We start from the raw sequence: 21,622 nt of genomic DNA on the forward strand, positions 1-21,622 counted from the left end.
TGTTTGTTAGAAATATTTCATTATCTTTTAAAAAAAAGCTGTGCATTTGTACAATATTGCCTCACCATAAATGAGCAAACACAGGACTGTTTTGACAGCAATGTAAATGCATGACGATAATAACTGTGGAATAAAACAGTCAAGAGGTCAGACTGTCCTGGGTGGGAAAGGCCTGTGGTCAGGACTCCGCTCCAGTCGTGATTCAGGTCTCAACCCAGCCCTGGTCACTAGCTCATACTTGCTTTGGAGGTGAATAGTGGATTCTGCACCTTTCGTTGAAGATCTAAGAATAAAAACATCCACTATTAACAAACTGACTATGCATGCATGCATGTATGTAATGTATGTAATGTAATGTATTTATGTATGTATAGCTGGCCCACCTTCAGACTTCTGTCATTGACAACTTCTTCAACATTAAGTTCAGACTGCATCAGCTTAAACTGTAGAGGGGAAATGAATAGACTTTAAAAAGCAGAGCATCTTTAGAAACACTTTTTAAACCAGAGACAAGCATAAGAGAGAGATAATTACTTTGGTCTGCTCATTTCTGAGCTGTTTTAATAGAGCCATATTGTCATCGTCTTTTGCTCGCGCCTCCTGAAGCCTCCCCACAACCTGAGACGTTTGGGCTAAACAGTTCTTAATGGCTCTATCTCGACTCAAATGGGCATCCATCATCTGCAAACAACACTACATCTGTCAATATATGGATTTGTGTGTGAGCCAAGCTGTCCAACACACTACACTTACTGTTTCATACAGCTGTTTACATGTCTGTGTGGCATCAACTTTCCCTGAGAAGGACACAGTGGGCACAGTGGTGTTCAGGGAGTAGACTATGCGGTCATCTATGGTGCGCATTACCTTCAGCGTCTCCTACATCACACAGGACCAAAGACAATTTTAGTTTACATGTATGTATGTATGTATGTATGTATGTATGTATGTATGTATGTATGTATGTATGTATGTATGTATGTATGTATGTATGTATGTATGTATGTATGTATGTATGTATGTATGTATGTATGTATGTATGTATGTATGTATGTATGTATGTATGTATGTATGTATGTTACCCGTTTTACATCCTGAGTGTATTAATAGTCCAATACAGAGCTTCAGAATCAGAATAAGGTTTATTGCCATTCGTCAATGAACAAAAATTCACAAACATAGGAACTTGTCCTGGTGATCCGATGCAATACAAACATTGAACAATGAATACAAAACAATGGACAATGAGTAGCTACCGGATATATAAAAAATAGGTAAGTAATGTTAAAATAAGGTTAGAAATAGGCATGATATGTACATTAATAAAATATGTAGTACAATAAAAAAGTGAACAGTGCAGTGAGTGCAAGGTGCTTATGCAGTGTTCATGAGTCCGTAGCCTCCTGCCTGAGGGGAGTGGCTCAAATAGTCCGTGTCCAGGGTGAGAAGGTTTGGCTGAGATCCGACCTGCACGTCCCAGAGCCCTGGAGACGTACAGGTCCTGCAGAGATGGAAGTCCACAGTCCATCACCTTCTCAGCAGAGCGCACAATGTGCTGTAGTCTCTGTTTGTCCCTGGCTGTAGCTCCAGCGTACCACACGGTGATGGAGGAGGTGAGGATGGCCATAGAACTGCACCATCATCTCCGCAGTCAGCTTGGCTTTCCTCAGCTGCCGCAGGAAGTACATCCTCTGCTGGGCCTTCTTGATGAGGGAGCTGATGGTGGGCTCACACTTAAGGTCCCGGGTGATGGTGGTGCCGAGAAAGTGGAGGGAGTCCACAGAGATGGGGGACTCTGAGATGGTGAGGGGGGCTTTGACTTTCCTGAAGTCCATGATCATCTCCACTGTCTTCTGGGCGTTGAACTCCAGGTTGTTACCTTGTTACCAGGTTGTTTAACGCTGCATCAGGACACCAGCCGGTCCACCTCCCTCCTGTAGACAGACTCATCCCCGTTCGAGATGAGCCCGATGAGGGTGGTGTCATCCGCAAACTTAATTAGTTTTACGGAGTCGTGGCTGGAGGTGCAGCAGTTTGTGTACAGGGAGAAGAGCGGGGAGAAAGTACACAGCCCTGTGGAGCTCCTGTGCTGATAGTCCGCGTGTCTGAGACACTTTTCCCCAGCCACACGCACTGCCTCTGATCTGTCAGGAAGTCAGTGATCCACCTGCAGGTGGAGTCAGGCACGTTGAGCTAGGAGAGCTTGTCCTTGAGCAGAGCGGGGAGGATGGTGTTGAATAACGAAGATCCACAAACAAGATCCTGGCACAGGTTCCCGTCAAATCTACAGTACAAGGAATTGAGTTGCCGGCACAGTTTTTTGTCATCTGCAGAAGGGGGGGCTCTGGGCTTGTAGTTTGTGAGAAGCCGGAGCCCACTCCACACAGAGGCGGGGTTGTTGTTTGAGAACTGCTGCTTCAGACGCATATTATACTGGGATCTAGCTCTCGACACATCCCTGCTAAATCCGTACTTTGCATCTTTGTAGCGCTCTCTATCACTGGCTCTGTTGTGCGCTGCCTCCTTCTGACGCCTCAACTGCCTCAGTTTGGGTGTGAACCAGGGTTTGTCATTGTTGAAAGTGACTTTAGTGTATGATGGTATAATGCTGTCCTCACAGAATCGAATGTATGACGTCACAGTGTCCATGTACTCATTCAAACTATCTGTGGCAGTTCTGAAAACCTCCCAGTCTGTAATGTCCAAACACGCACGTAGCTCCTCCACTTCTTAGAAGTCCTAACTAGAGGTTTGGAGAGCTTCAGCCTCTGTCTGTACGTGGGGATCAGGTGAACCATGACGTGGTCTGACGAGCCCAGCCCGGCTCGGACCATGGCGCGGAAGGCGTTGCTGACTGTTGTGTAGCAGTGATCCAGCGCGTTCTGCTCTCTGGTCAGGACTTTAATACACTGTCTGTACTTTGGTAGTTTGTGGCTGAGATTCCCCTTGTTAAAATTACCCAGGATAATAAACAAGGAGTCCGGGAAGGTCCGCTCTACACTTTGGACCTGGTCCGCGAGCACGCGCTCCGCCTCCTGCGCGCTCGCGCTTGGCGGGACGTAAACAGCAGCCAGGATGAACGCGGCAAACTCGCGCGGCAAATGAAATGGTTTGCCGTTGATGAGATATTCCAGATCGGGAGAGCAGTGTTTGGAGATCACGGTCACATCTGAAGACCAGGCGTTGTTAATGTAGAAACAGACCCCGCAGACGTGTTGTTTCCCGGAGAGAGCTGTCGGTCAGCCCATAGCAGCCGAAAACCCTCCAATCCACGGATTCGCTGAGCCACGTCTCCGTAAAACACAACACAGGGGAAGAAGAAAAGTCTCGGTTTCGTCTCATCAGCAACGCCAGTTCGTCCAGTTTGTTGGGTAGTGAGTTCACGTTGGAGAGGAAGATCCCAGGTAAGGGCGTACGTGTGCCTCGCTTCCTCAGCTGCACGAGCGCGCCAGCCCGCCTTCCTCTTCTGCGGCGTCGCACGGTTTTAGCCAAAATAATAGCTATTTCTGAGGCCGATGCTAAAAATACTGGAACTGTATCCATAGGAGTTGTGGTCCGGATGCATAGGAGCTCTTCACAGGTTAAGAGCATGCAGACACGTGACGTCTGTCAGACGTGCCCCACACTTTGAGAATCTCTGTATTAGATGATTAGTACACTTTTTTGTTGAGTTGAGCAACAGAAAAATGTCCAATGCCAACACGTGGTTAATCTGTAAATACAAGAGAGCAGCAGAGGTTCAGTCTGCCTCTGTGCCCCCCTGACTCCTCTGCCGCTCCTCTACAAATAATAAGATGAAAAGCGCGATAGAGGAAAGACAGAGGAAGAAAGAGAGAGAAATATTCCTTTCTGCTTTGAAGACAATGACGCACAAACGCAGAGTACGAGTCAGCACCGCAGAAAGCAGTCTGTGAGTAACGGTCGTGGACCTAATAGATCCATGTCGTGGACCCGCAGCGATAACAGTGATCCACAGTGACGAGAAGTAACGTGAGTGAGTCTTCTTCTTTTTTTTTTACTCCCAAGAGGGTCGCGACAGAAAAGGTTTGAGAAGCTCTGGTCTAATATTGAAAGTTCGCACTGTTTAAACAGAGACTTTCTGGAGCAGCGTATGTAAAATGCAGATGTAGTAAACCCATTGAACCTTGTGTGAGCCATGGAGCCACACGCAAGTTCTAAGTGTCAGGAAAAGAGACGGCCAGGGAAGAGAAATAAACGGCTATGCGAATAACCTTCCCTTGTGCACGAATAAAAGTGCTTGACGTTGTCTTGCAAATGCATTGTTCAATTTATAATTTACCTGAAACATTGAAAAGTCCTCACAGTTTAAGACAGCATCGGGCGCTGCCATAATGGCTAGTGGGGTCCTGCCGGAGGACAACACGTGAGGGCTGCTTAAAAGGGGCCGGGTTAAAACAAGACAAAAAAATACAGATATAAAAACTCTTGTGCCATTAAAATAAAAATCTGTAAAAGGACATTTCACTTTTATCCAATTATGAACGAATGAAAACAAGATGCTTCAGTAATAAACAGCATTTACCAACATTTAAATCAGGCAAATAATCAGGTCTATAGAAAATGAAACCCCACAAACCTGTTATGTAAGTGACGAAGACAGCCTTCTGACATTCAATGTGAACTATCTTGTATGTCATTTCAGTTTGATTCATAATGAATTTCATTAGATCTTCCATCGGAATTGGACGCTTTCTTGGTTAGTATCCTGCATGTGTTTTGTGTCACTTGAGCAAAGCATTTTTCTTAAATTATCTCAAATGTTCTCGCACTGTACCAACGTTGGTTCTCCTTAGTTTAGCGTTAGTTATTTCGGGCTGATTAAATCGTCTCATTAAGTGCATATGACACAGCTAATGTAGTCTATTCTTTGTTTGGCGGGATAGTACTACCTATTGTAAATATGTATCATACGTAGTTTCAGTCAAGTGGCAGTTTGTAAAGAAATGTTGTTGTAATACTTTTGATGGCGATTGGCAGCCAACTGAAAAGTGTTATTGTAGTTGTACGTGTTTTAAAATAATGTGTTTTACGCTAAAAATGAGAACGAGGGAGAGAGCGCGTAAATAAATGTTGAAGATTAAAATGACAAGAAGTAGCGCTGAGTTTAAAAAAAAAAATGTTTATATTCATTTTGCCAAATAAATGCCTTTATTCATCTGTAAAATAATACCTAACGTTAACTTTAAATTCAAGTTTTGGCCACTCTTTAAATTATGGTAACAGGGCAAACATGTTCTTAATGATAACAATAATATTTAGTAACTACGGTTTAGGGAATTGTGTAGTCTAACCTGTCAGATGAGTTGGAGGTTAATCAAAGTGTTGAAAATGCATGATGGTGTTATCGAAAATGCAAATCTTATTTCTTGTTCACATAGCCAATCTCATGGCTTATGAAAATGAATGGAAAACACTACTACTACTTATTGTCCAACTGAGCTTTCCTTGTGCATTCAGGTCCAAGATCTAGATTTATCAGCCAAATATGCAGCAGAAATATGTGCAACAAACCCCAAGAGGTAAAGGCTGAAGTGGCTCCCGCCCCCCCTGCAGCAGAAGGTCAAATAACTTCTCTTCTTGGACTACTCCAGACATTTTACTGTCACTTATCATTACACTTACAAACATTAATGTCTTTGCTCTATTAACAGCTCCTGCCTTCAGAGTCCCTGGTCACAGACCCTCTGATTTTGACAAGAAAGTCTTGCTCTGGGCAGGACGCTTTAAATCTCCTGACCAGATCCCAGAGGCGATATCGTGAGTGCCATTTTCCTGTTTGTTACTTATACCAGAGCTCACATTGGGTCTCTAAACGGACACAGTGTGCATTATTTTACTTTTGTTGGGTCATACAGGCAGAGCAAACTGGGTGTCTCTGCAGTTGGTAGCAAGCTACAGTTCAAAGCGGGTAAAATTGTGGTTAAAGGTGTCTGGTTGACGTCAAGACATGATCTTTTTTGATCTGGAGCTAAGATAATGAATTAATTTGTCACGCATACAAACTACAGGTCTGTGTGACCCGGGTCAATTAAATTAAATCATTTGTTGTCTTTCCACGTGCCCAACCAAGATACTGTAAACATTATGTTGGTGTAATCTCTTGTTTGTCCAGGAGTGAGTACTGTATAGCTCATACATATTAGCTTCTTAAAAACATTATCTTGATGACAATCTTTGAAACCTTTTCTACTCAGAATATGGTCTACTTTACATAGGACTGTGTGCAATAATCATTATCTGGGAATATACATTAAAAATAAGATAAGAGAACCTTTATTTGTCCCACAATGGGGAAATTCCATTGTTGCAACACAGATTAGGCACAAAAGTATAATAATAAATACAGATAAAAAAAAAACTCTTATAATCTTAATGATGTGATGTTAATCACATTGAATTATAATTAAAACATGTATGTTTGCAAATATGCTTTTTGTGGAGTTTGTGCCTCGTCCTAACCCTACTATCCATGTATTCATTGCCTAAAGTATCTGTGATTGTCTCTTACAGTTTTGAAATGCTTGATGCGGCAAGAAATAAACTCCGAGTCAAGGCCTGCTACATCATGATAGGCCTCACTTTAGGGGCTTGTTTGGTGATGGTTGTGTTGGGCAAAAAGGTGGGTCACAATAAAACACAATTGCACAGATTTGTGTATTTGTTGTATTTAATAAATTATTATATCGTATTATTCTGCTTTGCAGGCTGTAGGAAGGCACGAGTCCTTGACAAGTATGAATTTGGAAAAGAAAGCCAGATGGAGAGATGAAATGCAAAAAGAAAAGGAAGCATTAGATGTGAAAACTCAGTAATGGAACTCTGACTCAAAAGGCTTTCATTTCTACCACCACCAAGAATGTATTTTTAACTACTTCTTCTTTGGTGTTTTATGGCGGTGGGTATCGAAGTGTTATATTACCACCACCTACTGTAGTTGTACATCTTCAAAGTACGTGTTTTAAATGGGTTATTAACAAGAATTAATTAAACCAGTCAAACCAAACTGAGAAAGACACATGCATTTTTATGTGTGAAATAATTGTAACTGTGTTTAGGATTTTGCCTTTGATTCAAAACGGTACAATAATCGTGTTGAAAACAAATAAGGGCCTAGAATACACATTCCATCGACTCTTTCAATGTAGAAAAAGATGAATTAACTTTAGTTTACTTAAATTGTGTGAATGGTGGCTGGTTAGATTGTGGCTATGTTCACTGTTTATAGTCAAAAGAAAGAAAGGGGTATTCCATCAAAGTCGCTTAACAAGTCCAGGCTTTTCCTGAAATCCTTTGCTGAACTAAGCTCTTATCTCCAACTTAAGTCTCAATTCAGTCATGAAATAAATACGCCTTGGTCTGACCAATGCTCCTTCAGGCCTTTGGTTTAAGCTAAAAGCCCGTAGATCTAGAGTCCAGCTCCAAACCTGTCGTTTCGCAAAAGCTACTCAACTGTTGCATGGCTTTATTTTATTATTGTATAATAAAAATGTAGGTGCATATGTGAAATTATTTTAATAAAATAATGTTGGTTCTAGGCTATTGTATTATTTGTTCCTATTTGATGAGGGCAATGTGACATGTCTGAGCAGTGACTAAGGCAAGTCATTTAACACAGGCGAGAGTGCTCGGGCTGAACTTGTGAATAAAGTGTTTCTTTTGACGTTCTTGGAGACAAAGCTAAAATCATCTTGACATTTAGCTTGGTCCAGACCCTGGTTAGCTGCGTTGGTGGAACGCAAATAAACCAGGCTTTGGCTTAATCTCGCCTTAAGGAATACCCCCAAAGTTTAGTTGTTTAGTAAAACCCATCACAACATTTTTTACTAATACTTCAACCGTGTGTGTGTGTGTGTGTGTGTGTGTGTGTGTGTGTGTGTGTGTGTGTGTGTGTGTGTGTGTGTGTGTGTGTGTGTGTGTGTGTGTGTGTGTGTGTGTGTGTGTGTGTGTGTGTGTGTGGGGGGGGGGGGTGGGGGTGGGGGTGGGGGTGGGTGTGGGTGGTAGATGTAACCACTAGCTTGAAAATAATATTCAGACAATATTTAACCATGCATCTGGAATGTGCTAAAATGAGCCTGTAAATGTTGTTGTTGTCTTGGTTGAGGTTCTAGTCCAACACAAAATGTGAACGGACCATAAAAGGGAAAAAATATCACTTTACATACCCTTGTTACGATGCACTTGATGTTCTGTCTCTTTATGAAGTAATTTTTAATAGTTCTAATTATAGATTGTATACTCTATATTCCAATATTTCATATCTCAAAGAGAATTGCATTATACATTTTTCAATATATCTCCCACCTAGAAGGAGATGGCGGAGGAGAGTGGATCGGTGGTCGAAGACGTTCTGGACGGCGTGGAGGAGCAGCCTTTTCTGGCTGCACGTGCCCGGAAACGTAAAAAGTCCCTTAGCTCGTCCGAGGGTTCTGGGAATGAGCAGCAGGATGAGGCTGAAGCTATTGATATCCGGAGTGAGAGCAGAGACTGTAAGGTGATCATAAAGCTTGCACAGGATAGTGCATCCTTTAAGGAGTGGAATTCAGTGGCATTGTCAAAGAGCCTAACTGTAGCTGTGGGAGTGATCAAGAGTGCGAGTGTCCTTAGAGATGGCTCGCTGCTGGTCGTGTGCAAGGACGCGGCTCAGCAACGGAAGGCGATTGGAACTAAACGTCTGGGTGGAAAGGACATTCTTGTGTCTGATGCTGAAAGAAACACGGTCAGAGGAGTTATCGTAGGTGTCCCTACGGCGACGTCTGTGGATGAAGTTAAGGAGAATTTGACTGGAGCTACGGTGGTGGACGCTAGGCGGTTGAAGGTGACCCGGTCTGGGGTAAGATGTGACAGCTTGTCGGTAATGGTAACACTTGAAGGGAGGTGCCTGCCTAGTAAGGTGTTCATTGAGTTCATGTGCCGTGACGTTAGGCCATATGTTCCACCGCCCCTGCGTTGCTTTAAGTGCCAGCGCTTTGGGCATATTGCAGCGGTCTGTAGAGGGAAGCAAAGATGTGGTAAATGTGCAGGAGATCACGAGTATGGGAAGTGTGACGTGGGAGCAAAACTGAAGTGCTGTAACTGTGGGGAAGAACATAGCTCTGCCTACGGGGGATGCAGGTTTAGCAAAAGAGCTGCTGAGGTGCAGAAAATAAAGGTCTCTCAAGGTATATCCTATGCAGATGCAGTCAAGAAAGTTTCAAGTAACGAGTTTAGAGTAAATACAGAGAGAGGAGCCAGCGCTGCTCCCAGCCAGGGCGAAATGAGAAAGGCCAGCGTGGCTCCCAAGAAGTGTGAAGGTTTCAAGAGTGGAGGTCCCAAGTGTGCAGGTTCCAGAATTAATGAGAATACCCTGGTTGTGGATAGAGAGGATTTTGTACTCTTTATGGTGGATGTTGTAAACTGTGCTGCTCAGACTCAAAGCAGAACTGAAAGGATCAGGATCATTGCTAAAGCTGCAGGGAGATTCCTTGGAACAAAGGAGCTTGATTGGGCAGATATAGAAAACAGGCTAAAGGCGCTAAATGGGAGTCGGAGTGATGGGGGTCTGCTTTTGGGGAGTCAGAGTGATCAGAGTGACGAGATGGGGGTGGGGGTGGTCTCCTGTCCTCGCCCAGTCTCGTAGACGCACGGCTACCAAGCAGCGACATCAGTGGAAATATTAAAGCCTATAGAATGAAGCCTAAAGAATAAAGCTGTACGGTGGAAGCACCGAACGTCAAAGAAGGAGAGGAAGATGAAGAAGAGTCTCCCTGGAATAAAGCCGGTCGGTCTCTGAAACACTACGAAAAGTCTGAGGAATAAAGTCTGGCGGTAATGCAACAATTGGATGCCAACCGCCATAAAACAACAACAACAACAACAACAACAACAACAACGCCAATCGGATTGCAGACAGGATGTGTTGAATGGCATCTTCTGTCTGATGCTCTCCCTGTCCAGGAAGGATGTGAGGGTTTCCTTCATTTGGGTCCCTGCGCATGTGGGGGTGGATGGTAACCAAAGCAATGGAAGGAGTACTTTTACGGACTACGACAGTCTGAGGACTACGAAAAGTCTGAGGAATAAAGTCTGGCGGTAATGCAACAATTGGATGCCAACCGCCATAAAACAACAACAACAACAACAACAACAACAACGCCAATCGGATTGCAGACAGGATGTGTTGAATGGCATCTTCTGTCTGATGCTCTCCCTGTCCAGGAAGGATGTGAGGGTTTCCTTCATTTGGGTCCCTGCGCATGTGGGGGTGGATGGTAACCAAAGCAATGGAAGGAGTACTTTTACGGACTACGACAGTCTGAGGACTACGAAAAGTCTGAGGAATAAAGTCTGGCGGTAATGCAACAATTGGATGCCAACCGCCATAAAACAACAACAACAACAACAACTATAAAGTCTGGCGGTAATGCAACACTCGGATGTCAACCGCCATAAAACAACAACAACAACAACTATTATTGCCCTCACTTTCAATTCAATTTATTTTTGTTACGCCCAAAATCACAACAACAGAGATTGAGGGCGACAGTGAAAAACAGATTAAGCAATGTCTGTGAGGGCGAGGGACAATGTCCCAGAGTTCTCTGTCCTTAGATCCTCCTTCTCGGCCAGGAAAAACTACAAAAAACCTCCTTGGGAAAAAGTAAAAACCTGGAGGAGTTCCAGAGTGACAGTTTAGCCTGGCTACAGTGCTGAAAAGAAATGTAGTGTTACTTTTGTTGTCTTCTATTAGATTTGAATAGTGTCTGGTTTGGGCCTTACGCAGAGCCTGCTTATAGGACAGTAGCAGCTTTTCTATGCTTTTAGGGATTCTCCTGTGTGGGAGCGATGAAATGATCCTTAACTTTCTTAACTCTTTGTTTTTGTGAACGCAGTTCTTCGTTGTACCACGGGGAGGCGCGCTTGGGCCTATTGACCTGTTTTAACTGAGCTGCAACGTCAAGAGCAGACTTCAGAGAGTTCATAGTCAAGTCGACAAATTAATCACTTACCCTGGGACTCAAACTGTTCTCAGCAGGATCACATGACATGTCACTGAATATTGGCTATATTATTTTTTTGAGATTTTTCAGATATTGTCCTTTTCATTTTAACTTGATTCTGTGGGGCTGGATAATCTTTAAGAATAAACTGAAAGGTAATTAGGAAATTATCTGACAATATAGGGTTTTGAGGGAAGACAATGAGGGCACGAGGGCAGGAGTTGGTTTGTGACTCTTGCATTCACCTCAAGGCGCGAAAGCAGGACATTGTACAGCCAAATAGTGATTTCTGATAAATACACCGTGACCCCAGAATGATCTATGCTAAGAACTATAGAGCAGGTGTTTCAAATTTATAAAAACACAGAAAGCAGATTATTGATGGAACAGCTTTTATGCAAATGACATAACAGTTGCACAAACTTAATACAATTAACAGTAATGAACATGAAGGGTGGGTGATCTCCAAGAGATTTAGACGAAAGAAATGTGAGCATAGTGGGTGTTGTAAATAAACATTCTTGTGTACCAGTTATTTCCTTTGTAATATGGCACAATCAGCAACATGGCTGATGCGAACCGAACCCCAATTTAATACAAAATAAAATAATTTAGATCTCACTCGTGAAATGGCTGGAATAAGTTGGCATAAACAAACAAAAAAGTAGAATGCGATTGCTTTTTCATCACAAAAGTATTTTTTAACGACAAAACTTATCTCAAGTTGTAGCATTGCGTGGCAATTTGATTAAATGATTGTTAGGTAAGTTTTTGTTCACAAAGTGATGCCCCTCGTGCAAGAAGGATAAGCTGTAAAATACTGTAATCCCTTTCATACTAGAGGGCACTAAGAACATAAGATGCACCTCTCTGAACCTGAGAAGAGAGAGCCTAAATAATCCACCAATTAAATAGTAAAAAGGTAAATTCTCAATAAGCAAATACACTCTGAACTAAAGTGCAGAAAATGAAATTATGGTACAATGATTAAAAAAAGAATGATCCACTGCTTGACAGATGCCAGGGTACAAGTCTCTTCTGTCCAAGTATGTCCAAATTGTCTCAGTGCAAGGGAAGACTCAAATTCCCATTTTATGGGCTTTTTCACAAATGAGTGACAGGAAGAAATCAGCTCTTTGAATGGACCGCAGCAGCTGAAACGTTTTACCATTTATGAAGGAATGCATGATATGACATCCACGAGAGGCAGCAAAAAGCCATTTGCCCCCAATGGCACAAATTCTTAATTTGTTTAAAAGCAAATATTTGTCCAATGGCTGGAGAGGCTGTGAAGTTCCCCCCGATGATGCTGTTAAGTGCCTTTTATGAAGTCCATTGGGAAGGTGGCTTGGGACTGGTCATATTTCAGTCAAATGACCAAAGTCAAACTTGTTCAGAGTCTCGTGTCAGTCCAGTATTTAGTGTGCGATCACACTTCAGAGAGCAAAAGTGAATAGAGTCCATGTTCGTCTTGTGAGTTGTTAATGCTTCAGCAAAAACAAGCAGTTAAGTCCAAGTGACTTCCACTATCAAACTAAAGTTTAACGGAAAGTGATTTAGTCAGAACCAATGGTGTTTTTTCCGATGAGCTGAGGATCCAAAAAGCACACATCTGGTCAGGGAAAGGCCCAGGCGTCACAGTCACTACAAGGCTATGGTAGACTCTACGACTTACATGATGCATCCAGAGTTCAGACAGTACGTCTCCACACATGAATGATGAGTGCACCTGCACAGACCGGTTACAAGACTGCAGAACAGGATCCACATGGGGCAGACATGCTCCATTATTCCATGATCTTGAGAGCAGTGTGATGCATCTCTGACAAGGAGTCAGGAGAAGTTGAACCTACATTTTTGGGTGCCCTGGAACATGGCAGTGGGCTTAGAGACAAAATAGCAGTATGGATGAAGGTGGAGCACATAAGAGGAGGATTTAGCATTATAGCTGAAAGCCATCCATGGGGGCTTCACACTGCTGGAAGAGAAACTGCTGCTGCTGCAGATCCACAGCCGGGGCCAGTGACGGATCCTCATCGTCAGTGTTGAAATAACGCTCGATCAGGTCAAAGGCTTTCTGATAGATCTCTTGGTTCTCATGGCCCTGAAGAAACTCCAGTTTGTCCAAACCTAAAAATGGGAAAGCCATGCATTATATTTTCAGAAATCAAGAAATATTAAAAAAAAAATACCATTAATCAAAAATGTCATATGTAGTCCATATTTGTGAAAATAACAGTACTATTCTGAATGGGTAGCCATGTCCATATATTTTTCCGTGTGACTATATTTGACACATATAACATATAATCTAATCTCATTACCGTAAGACTTCTCAACAAGTTCACAGTAAGGGTTGATGCCTCCTCCCCTCTTTGCCTCCAGTTCTCCCAGACGCAGGATGTTCTCCAAACCATTAAGAGCTACTTGCACAATTTTGGAATCCATAAGTGCGAGTAGATCACATAGTGGTTTAATGCAGCCAAGGTCCACAAGATGTCTACAAAAGTAAACACATGCCATATAGAAATGTACTTCCAAATAATTCATTATCTTGACTTAAAAGTGGTAATTCACAGTTTACTAAACTCTCATATGAAGAGCTCATGTTTCATAGATGTTACCTTATCTGGTCAGCAGAGCCTCCAGAGGTGGCATTAGTGATGGCCCAGGCAGCCTCCTTTCGAGTGCGAAATTCTGCTACTTGCAGAATAGTAATAAGAGGAGATAATAGCCCTGCGTCTATAACCATCTGGTGAAAAAAGTCACATATTATAATACAATAGCATAATACAAATCCCACACTGATGGAATTGAGCTCATAGTTACAATTACAGCATTAGATTATATCATATCATATCAGGAATGGTCATTAACACACACTGTCCTGACCAAATAAAACAAATGATAACTTCTTTGTACACATCTCTTTAGGTGTAATTAAGCCAACCTGTATTTGAGCTCGATTTCCTGCAGTAATATTGGAAATTGTCCAACAAGCCTCTTTTTTTATAGACTCCTTTGGACTGTTCAGAAGGTGAAGAAGAGCCTTCAATGCTGAACAATTCAGTATAACCTGCAATAAGGTTAAAAACACTATAGAAGTTGAAATGAAAAATGACAAGGCCTTCTACATTAAAAATAACACTAGCCGTTACCTGGGTCTGTAAGTCATCTCCAGTTACTATGTTTCCAACTGCCCGCAGTGCTGGAGATACTACTTTATAGTCCGAGTGCCTATAACCAAAAAACAAATAAATACATGCAATATAAAACATGTAATGATTTAAAGTTGTAGAAGGCTTACATGAGCAACTCCACCAGCCTGCAACAAACTCCCGAGTCAATAACAGCTTGAATTTTGTCATTGGGACCATCAGAAAGATAGGAGAGAGCCCAACAGGCGTCAGCCAGAATGTCAGTGTCATTGACAAATAGCAACCAAGAAAGTACACTGAGGCAAGGAGACACCTGAAAAATAAAGAAAAGAAGCATGATGTTGACAAGGAGAAACAACCGGTTTAAATACCAGTGTTTATCTTGATCAAATACCTTGGAAAAATCTGGAGGTGGATTCTTCCCCCGGCAGAGATTTGAGAGCGCCCACACAGCATTTCTCATCATTGTTAAACGATTCTGTTTGGCCAATAATCTACAAAGAGTAATTTGTGTTAGGCCCGAATAAGTGTAAAGTTATCATCATAAAGTTAACATCATGGGAGCACATTATTGTGTTACACTCATTGTGAGATGAAACTTTACCAATTTATTATCATTTTTTACATCCACTCACACCATCAAATAAATAACCAACGTAATTATGTGAGTGGGTTTAATCAAATCAAACTGACTGAAAAACAAATGTAATTCAACACTTGTACTTACTGCCCTAGGGAAGGCAAGATATTGCAGTCTATGACAAAGTCTCTGCATTCTGTACTGTCACCTGCAATGTTTCCTAATGCCCACACAGCCTAAGGATAAAACATATTTCATACAAATGTGTTACAAACAATTAATTGTTAAAACAACATTCCTATACTGCGAAATTTGGCACAATAACACAAAAGCTCCTACCTGTTCTTGTACATCTTCAAAGTCTGAGCAGAGCATCTCTATAAAAATAGGCACAGCTCCAGCCTGAATAACCACTCGTGTTTGGTGGGACGTACCAGATGCAATGTTGGTCAAAACCCATGCTGCCTCAAACTAAAACAAAAAGAGCACTTTTTAAATAATGTACCTTTTTCCCAGAATGTTCTCTTCTAACAAGAGACCAAAATGTACATATTTGTTACCTGCAATGTACAGTTTTCTTTTCTTTTTAGGAATTCAACAAATTGCTCCACCACTCCTTGAGTCGCAATTACTTCATCAATGGGTGGATTTGGTTCTGTTGCAAAACAATTAAAAAAATAAATAAAAATAGATTACATATAGAAAATGGTAAATCATTTGTCTATAAAAAAAAGTTGTTGATTTAAACTATTACCTTTAGATAAGAGTTTCCGAAATCGCTGGGTACCAATGAGTTGCTGCTCAGGGGAAGTGGAGAAGATCATTTGAATCATATCCTCAGATATAACTGTGCCCTGATCAAACAGATTAAGACAAGCTTGTTAGTTTGTTGAGAACAAAAAACATTGTTTTGCAATCAATATTTTTGTTCTGACCGAAAGTGGGTCCATGTTGTTGGCCTGGGACTCCAGGTAACCACTGTCAGCCATACCGTCGTCCTCAAAGATGCCATCATCCTCCACTGTGGCCACATTTCTTCTCTTGAAAAGCTGAAACAGAATCATAAATGACTGTGTAAAACATAAAGACCGCTTTATTTTAAAATATTTAGGTCCGCTTTTTACTGACCTGTTCATCCTTTTTCTGCTTACGAAGCTGCAAGCCTTCCTCTTCCCTTCTCCTCCTCATTTCATCTGTGTTGAGGGACTTGTTCTTGTAGCTCTTGAGTCGTGCATTGTCTTTACCCTGGCTCATGATGTAGTCTAAAATACACAAATTAACTTCTTTAGGGAAACAAGAGTGACATTACCCCAGTCACGGGACAGAGGGAAACAAAGTCTGCATCATCACTGAAACACCAGCACATGAAGCATCACACAACAGTTTAGTATGACAGATGAAGAGAAACAACGCTCAAAGGGAGTAAGTAGAAAGGACAGGAGGACATTATATGGCAGATTTGATTACACTTGACAAGGTATCCTAAAACATAATGAGAATGTGACGCAAGTTTAAGTTACAGAGCTCGGGGCTGCACATACACTTAATGCCAATGCTAATACGTAGTAGCTGTTAGCTAGTGAACGCAGCCGAATCTCCTGCGTAAAGATTAGCTACAGACAAACACAAACTTTCCCAAATTTTTTTAGACTAAACATGTATTTGTGATTTATTCAAAGGGTCGACTCGTGAAACACTATTGATGAAAGGTTTATTTGTTATCTAACCTGTCAAATTGGGCTTCTTTAATCCCCTTCTGCGGTAGGCCACCGTTCACAGCCGTCGCCGGTAATAGTCTGCGCATGCGCATGCACAATTACGCACCAGTGGCGCACATGAGCGCGCGCGCCGCCCCCGCATTTTGACATTGTTCCACTTGTCCATTCTTGTTGTTGTGATGTTCCATTCTTGTTGTTGTGATGTTTAATGGTAGGTGGAAGACACATCTACTTGTCCATCAGTTAGATTAGAGTATAAATCTGTTTCCACGACCACATGCTCAAATGCAGACTTTGTTGGCTTCTTTTACAAGTTAGTTTTGTGTTCCATTTTATCGTCAAAATGAGATCAACTGAATCAGCGTCATCGCTTTAACAAATACATATTTTAGAAAGCCAGTTGCATTGTCTGCAACACATTTGTGTGCCATCAACATTTTGGGAAAGTCCTCCTGCTTCTGCCCCACTTATTTCCAGCGTGCACATCGCGCGCCTCAGTTTCGGCGCTTTTGCTTCTGCAGCTTATATTTTATTACTTATATTATTGTAAGTAATAGAGCTGTCGTTGAGCAAAAAAATGTTAAAACGCTGAAATGAAAATGCTTTAACAGCAATATCCTCATTACACACGCGCAACACAAAATTGGCATATGGGCCAATATACTTAAAAAAGTATTGCAACAACAACTTTCCATGCGACTCAGTTGGCAATGTAATCTGTAACTTTGTTTCATTTTGTTGGGATAATGGGCCACCTGCACCTGTCATCCAGGGGTCACCGACTTTGTCTGACGCCTTGGCGCCAGCACCCGATGCAGAAATGGGGCTAAATATAAAAAATGCATGCCAATGAATCCAGCCAATAAAACCGCAAAGGTTATGAGCAAATACTGAGACCACAGCATGTATTTAATTGAGATCAGTTATTTATGTCCGTTTATGATCTGATGATCTATTGTGGCGCCGGTCCGACACACAAAACGAGATGAAAAGCCTTCTGAAAGCACCTGGATAACCCCAGCGCGACCCTTAAAGAACAATCACGTTTGATACATTAGGGCCATTCATTCTGGGTATAAAAATGAGCCTTCACTCGAGACAAGCATGACAAACATTCGGGATCCAAAAATGGCATCTACACAGAGACGCGTCCTGTCTGACCAACGCTGCTCCGGCCCGGACAGCTTTGACATGTGGCACGACTACATGAACCTGAGCAAACTACTGGTGAGCCCGCAGCACCTGCCAGAACCGGAGATGGTCCGGTGGGACACTCAAAAGAGACGGGCCACACCAGGCCCCACGCGCGCGCGGGGGGACAGCACCAGCTCCCTCAGCAGCCTGTCGGACAACAGCCAGAACGGAGGCTCCTCTGACTTCTGTCACTTCTGCAAACAAAACGGAGAGACTGCCAGAGTTTACCGCTCACACAAGCTGAAGGCAGGGGACGGCCGGGTGGTGTGTCCCATCTTGTGGAGCTACACCTGTCCAATCTGCGAGGCCACAGGGGACCAGGCACACACACGCAAGTACTGTCCAGTGCTGCGGGGGCCCGACGCGAGGGCCATGCAACACTGATCACAACACTGGACTCTATCAAAGAACTAACGGAACCACGATGTTGTTTGAGGTCCTGACGCACTGTTTACGTTCATATCATTGAATGTGTGCTTACATATTGTTGTAACTGTTATAAATATTAATCTTGTTTCTAATGTTTGTTTTTCCAAGCTGTTTATGGTTGGCTTTTTAAGTAAACTGTTGTAAATGGTTGCATTAAACAAGTTTTAAAGCAAAAAAGTTTTGTCTTTTCTTTTTGTATCAATGTATACAACAAATTCATCTGCTAAAATGAACAAAGTAGGTTCCACACACATATATAAATAAGGTCAGGTGTCCAAGTTCTATAACCTATCCTGGTATGTTTGGTAATCGTGTCTGTTACCAAGCCAATTTACCGGGCTAAAGTCTACAACATTTTACGGAGCGTTTGTAGTCGGTAGTTACGCATTCATTGGCGGTGATTGTTTTCAATTCAACACCTTGAATAACCTCACGCGGTAAGACTCGTGTAATTATAGGAGATACACGTGCTAGAGTCATAAAAACCTTACACAACGGAGGTTTTTAATCATTCGTAAGTCCTTCCTCAGAATCAGATACCTCTTTGGCACTTGTGGTATACTATCGTTTAGAGAGCGCCAATTTAGGCCTCATTTAACATTTCCACAATGGCAAAGCACAATGTAAGTCTTCTGGTAACTATTTTGTTATCGCTGCTTTTCTTCGTCATTACTATGGTTTTTACCGCTCTGGCATCAACTGGCCTAAGTAAGTATACGTAAAAAAAAGACATCATTGCCATGTTGTTATAATCTAACCGATGTGTTCTCTTTGAAGGTCCATTTTTGCAGACCACTGCTAACATTTCAAGCGTGTACACAACAGAAATCACACCTAGTGGCTGGACTTTTTCTATCTGGGGGATCATTTACGCGTTTGTGGCTGCAGCTCTGGTCTATATCCTTTCTGGGCTCTGTAGAAAGTAAGTTCGCATCTAAATCTGTTGAAATGCATGTCAATTAACACCACTTCCCGTTCATTTTCAGGAATGCCTATGGTTATGTGTACTGTAGCCCACCGGTTCTACCACGTGGATTCTTTGTGATGTTGTGTTTAAACCTGAGCCTAAATCTTGGATGGCTCCTTTTGTGGGACAGGAGGTATTATACCGATTTACATAACCTGTTTCTTTGTGTCTAAATTATCCTCATTGATTCTGTATTTTTCAGATTGATGATTCCTGCGCTAATCTTTCTAATCTTCATTGCCTTGACAAATTACGCAGTCATAGCTTTTTCTTGTCTTGGTCTACACACTTATGGTGCTTGGCTAAACAAGAACCACAAAGTTGATCTGTATCTCATCCGTGTACTGGTTAGTTTTGGTTTCTATGTTTTCTGTATTTTGTCATACAGATCTCATATCTCATACCGATCTTTATTATAGGTTCAGAATGGGATTGCCATATATGCAACATGGACGACTGTTGCATCTCTTGTGAACCTGAACGTTGTACTGACGACTGAGGCAAAGATGTCCCAAAGTGATGCTTCAACTACTACTCTGGCTATTCTGACAGTGATAATAGTTACATGGTGCGTCTAAATGCTTCTTAAAGTGACTCAGAAAGTCCGTAGTTGATGAATGAGTGTTGCAGGTTTGTCCTTGAAAACTGGCTGTTGGAGAAGCATGTCCGTTACATCGTGTCCATTTACCCCGCTGTGATCTGGGCACTGACTGGGGTTTTTACTAACAACTATGATGCAGCTGCTCCAACTACAAATAATACATTTATCGGTAAGAACATTGAGGTAAAGCTTTATATCTCATATGAGCTTGATGGAGACTAATGGTTTTTCCTCATAGCGGCTCTTCTTGGTGTGGGCTGCTGCCTGTGTGTAACTCGGATAGGCCTGGTCGTCTGGAGACACCTCAAATATCCTCTTTACAAAAATGCAGATACAGAAGACATATCCCCTATGGAGGTCGCAAAGAAGCAGAAAAAGATATTCAAGTGAAAATGCTAATTGCTTGTATTATGCAGTGTTGCTTTTTTAGTACATTTGTGGGACTGCCATAGTATTTCACCTGATTCTTACAGGGCAGAGTTTTGTATAGTGATCAGCAGATGTTTGTCCTGGTGCAACAAACAGACACAAATTATATTTACATGATGGATGTCATAATGTTATAATACTGTAAGTGTAAAATGTGAACAGAACTGTTCATTCCTGTTCAATTTCCTTGTTTTATAAATAAATGAAGAAAAAACAAATTTTGAGTGGTTTTCCAAGTTTACTGACTTTATACGTTGCTTTTTTCATGTCAACACACATTATATTAAGTCAAACTATATTTTTAATCGTGCAAAACAGGGCTTTTGAACAAACTTTTTGATAGGGCCAGACTTTTGTTGGGGGTTGGATAGGTGCACAAAGTGCCACCACAGTTAGTTGTCAAAAATATCAAAAACAGATACTTATTTGAGCAAGTCACTTATGAAAAAAAGACCATAGACTGAATCAGAATCAATAATCAGAATCAGAAACAGCTCACAAATAAATTGCTTCTGAGATGTAGTACAACATGAAAAAATGAATAACAACAGTTATGTTTACTGCAGCCCCCCTGTTCTGCCTTATGGCTTCTTTGTTAGTTGGTGTCTCTATATGGGCTTCAACATCGGATGGTTGATAGTTTGGGATCAAAGGCATAATATTAAAATCTCTAAACAGTCCAAATAACACATAATAAAGTGATATCTTAAACATGATAGTTGCAATGGTGTTCCTTGTGCTGGTCATATACACAAACTATTCCATGATATTATTAATTTGCCACGGCCTTCATCTTTATGGACCCTGGCTGGAAAAGTATCACAAGGTAGATCTGTGGTGTTACAGAATAATAGTAAATACGAACAACCTAAGCAGGAATTCTCTAACTTAAACTCTAAATATAATGGGAGTCTGTTTGCAGGTTCAAAATGGTGTCGTGATTAACACAACCTGGACGACTATTGTAACCCTCATCAACCTGACAATTGTTCAAACATATGAAGCAAACATGAATCCAACCGATGCTAACACCATATCTTACTCAATTCTCTTCTTTTGTTGGCCTTGGCCTGTGTGATATTTGTCACACGCATTGGTTTGGCGATGTGGAGTCACATAAAATAAGATGGCCCCTCTACAGAGACTTCAACCTGGAAGCAAAAATATAACAAAATATGAACTATGATGAACGGGACAAAATTAAAAGGTTTATCAAAACTAATAGAAGACCACGTGGTAACATAAAGAAAGTACTACAATTATGTGTTGAAAATGATAGAAGACCTTTGTAACCTTTGTGCCTCACCCTTTTTATTGGCCCTTATTTACTTTCTTAACAGTTTTATCATAACCAAATTGAAGAGTCCAATTTATTGTCATCATGTCTTACAGAACCTAAACCGTTGTTGGGTTTTATGATTTACTGCACTGTGGCACTAATATGTGTAAGATAAGAGTCAGGCTTTCAAGGCTCATAAAAGCTTTCTGTTACACAACTAGCGTTTCTATAAAACTGTCAGGCTCCACTCCTCTCTACACTGAGCGTCCA

At 41.7% G+C, this 21,622-nt stretch overlaps 5 protein-coding genes across 5 annotated transcripts; 3 read left to right on the forward strand and 2 right to left on the reverse strand.

Moving 5' to 3' along the window:
- On the reverse strand, window positions 1-4,431 carry mix23 (mitochondrial matrix import factor 23). Its single transcript, XM_072450849.1, has 5 exons — window positions 4,301-4,431; window positions 754-879; window positions 535-681; window positions 384-443; window positions 1-283 (listed from the first exon to the last, which is right to left on the reverse strand). Exons 1-5 carry the CDS (start codon window positions 4,349-4,351, stop codon window positions 233-235), a joined length of 435 nt encoding a protein of 144 aa, XP_072306950.1. The 5' UTR covers window positions 4,352-4,431; the 3' UTR covers window positions 1-232.
- A 123-nt stretch (window positions 4,432-4,554) lies between these two features.
- On the forward strand, window positions 4,555-6,890 carry fam162a (family with sequence similarity 162 member A). Its single transcript, XM_072450848.1, has 5 exons — window positions 4,555-4,717; window positions 5,479-5,580; window positions 5,673-5,778; window positions 6,532-6,640; window positions 6,726-6,890. The coding sequence occupies exons 1-5, from the start codon at window positions 4,675-4,677 to the stop codon at window positions 6,831-6,833; spliced, it is 468 nt and encodes a 155-aa protein (XP_072306949.1). The 5' UTR covers window positions 4,555-4,674; the 3' UTR covers window positions 6,834-6,890.
- Window positions 6,891-11,372: 4,482 nt separating this feature from the next.
- kpna1 (karyopherin alpha 1 (importin alpha 5)) lies at window positions 11,373-16,539 on the reverse strand. Its single transcript, XM_072450850.1, is given in 15 exon segments — window positions 11,373-13,127; window positions 13,322-13,497; window positions 13,622-13,749; window positions 13,948-14,073; window positions 14,156-14,234; window positions 14,305-14,468; window positions 14,550-14,649; window positions 14,883-14,971; window positions 15,075-15,206; window positions 15,296-15,390; window positions 15,490-15,589; window positions 15,671-15,784; window positions 15,864-15,997; window positions 16,463-16,475; window positions 16,477-16,539. Coding segments are annotated over 15 exon segments (1,701 nt in total). The 3' UTR covers window positions 11,373-12,939.
- Window positions 16,540-17,557: 1,018 nt separating this feature from the next.
- nanos2 (nanos homolog 2) lies at window positions 17,558-18,031 on the forward strand. Its single transcript, XM_072450427.1, has one exon. The coding sequence runs from the start codon at window positions 17,558-17,560 to the stop codon at window positions 18,029-18,031; it is 474 nt and encodes a 157-aa protein (XP_072306528.1).
- A 557-nt stretch (window positions 18,032-18,588) lies between these two features.
- Window positions 18,589-20,070, forward strand: LOC140364985 (uncharacterized). Its single transcript, XM_072451359.1, has 7 exons — window positions 18,589-18,784; window positions 18,854-18,998; window positions 19,063-19,176; window positions 19,246-19,390; window positions 19,463-19,611; window positions 19,674-19,813; window positions 19,883-20,070. The coding sequence occupies exons 1-7, from the start codon at window positions 18,685-18,687 to the stop codon at window positions 20,032-20,034; spliced, it is 945 nt and encodes a 314-aa protein (XP_072307460.1). The 5' UTR covers window positions 18,589-18,684; the 3' UTR covers window positions 20,035-20,070.
- Window positions 20,071-21,622: the final 1,552 nt, after the last annotated feature.

Source organism: Eucyclogobius newberryi, unplaced genomic scaffold (genome assembly GCF_026437365.1).
Source record: "Eucyclogobius newberryi isolate DKJ021-1_F unplaced genomic scaffold, fEucNew1.0.hap1 SCAF_18, whole genome shotgun sequence".
NCBI classification, from domain to species: domain Eukaryota; kingdom Metazoa; phylum Chordata; class Actinopteri; order Gobiiformes; family Gobiidae; genus Eucyclogobius; species Eucyclogobius newberryi.

Excerpts from the sequence above, each read along its gene's own strand:
- mix23 (XM_072450849.1), bottom strand. The coding sequence starts at position 4,351 with ATGGCAGCGCCCGATGCTGTCTTAAACTGTGAGGACTTTTCAATGTTT. Across the intron at positions 682-753 it reads GTAAACAGCTGTATGAAACA|ATGATGGATGCCCATTTGAG; the intron begins GTAAGTGTAGTG and ends TGTTGTTTGCAG. Across the intron at positions 444-534 it reads TCAGAAATGAGCAGACCAAA|TTTAAGCTGATGCAGTCTGA; the intron begins GTAATTATCTCT and ends TCCCCTCTACAG.
- fam162a (XM_072450848.1), top strand. The coding sequence starts at position 4,675 with ATGAATTTCATTAGATCTTCCATCGGAATTGGACGCTTTCTTG. Across the intron at positions 4,718-5,478 it reads CGGAATTGGACGCTTTCTTG|GTCCAAGATCTAGATTTATC; the intron begins GTTAGTATCCTG and ends TTGTGCATTCAG. Across the intron at positions 6,641-6,725 it reads TGGTTGTGTTGGGCAAAAAG|GCTGTAGGAAGGCACGAGTC; the intron begins GTGGGTCACAAT and ends TCTGCTTTGCAG.
- nanos2 (XM_072450427.1), top strand. The coding sequence starts at position 17,558 with ATGACAAACATTCGGGATCCAAAAATGGCATCTACACAGAGACGCGTC.
- LOC140364985 (XM_072451359.1), top strand. The coding sequence starts at position 18,685 with ATGGCAAAGCACAATGTAAGTCTTCTGGTAACTATTTTGTTATCGCTG. Across the intron at positions 18,785-18,853 it reads TCTGGCATCAACTGGCCTAA|GTCCATTTTTGCAGACCACT; the intron begins GTAAGTATACGT and ends TTCTCTTTGAAG. Across the intron at positions 19,814-19,882 it reads TACAAATAATACATTTATCG|CGGCTCTTCTTGGTGTGGGC; the intron begins GTAAGAACATTG and ends TTTTCCTCATAG.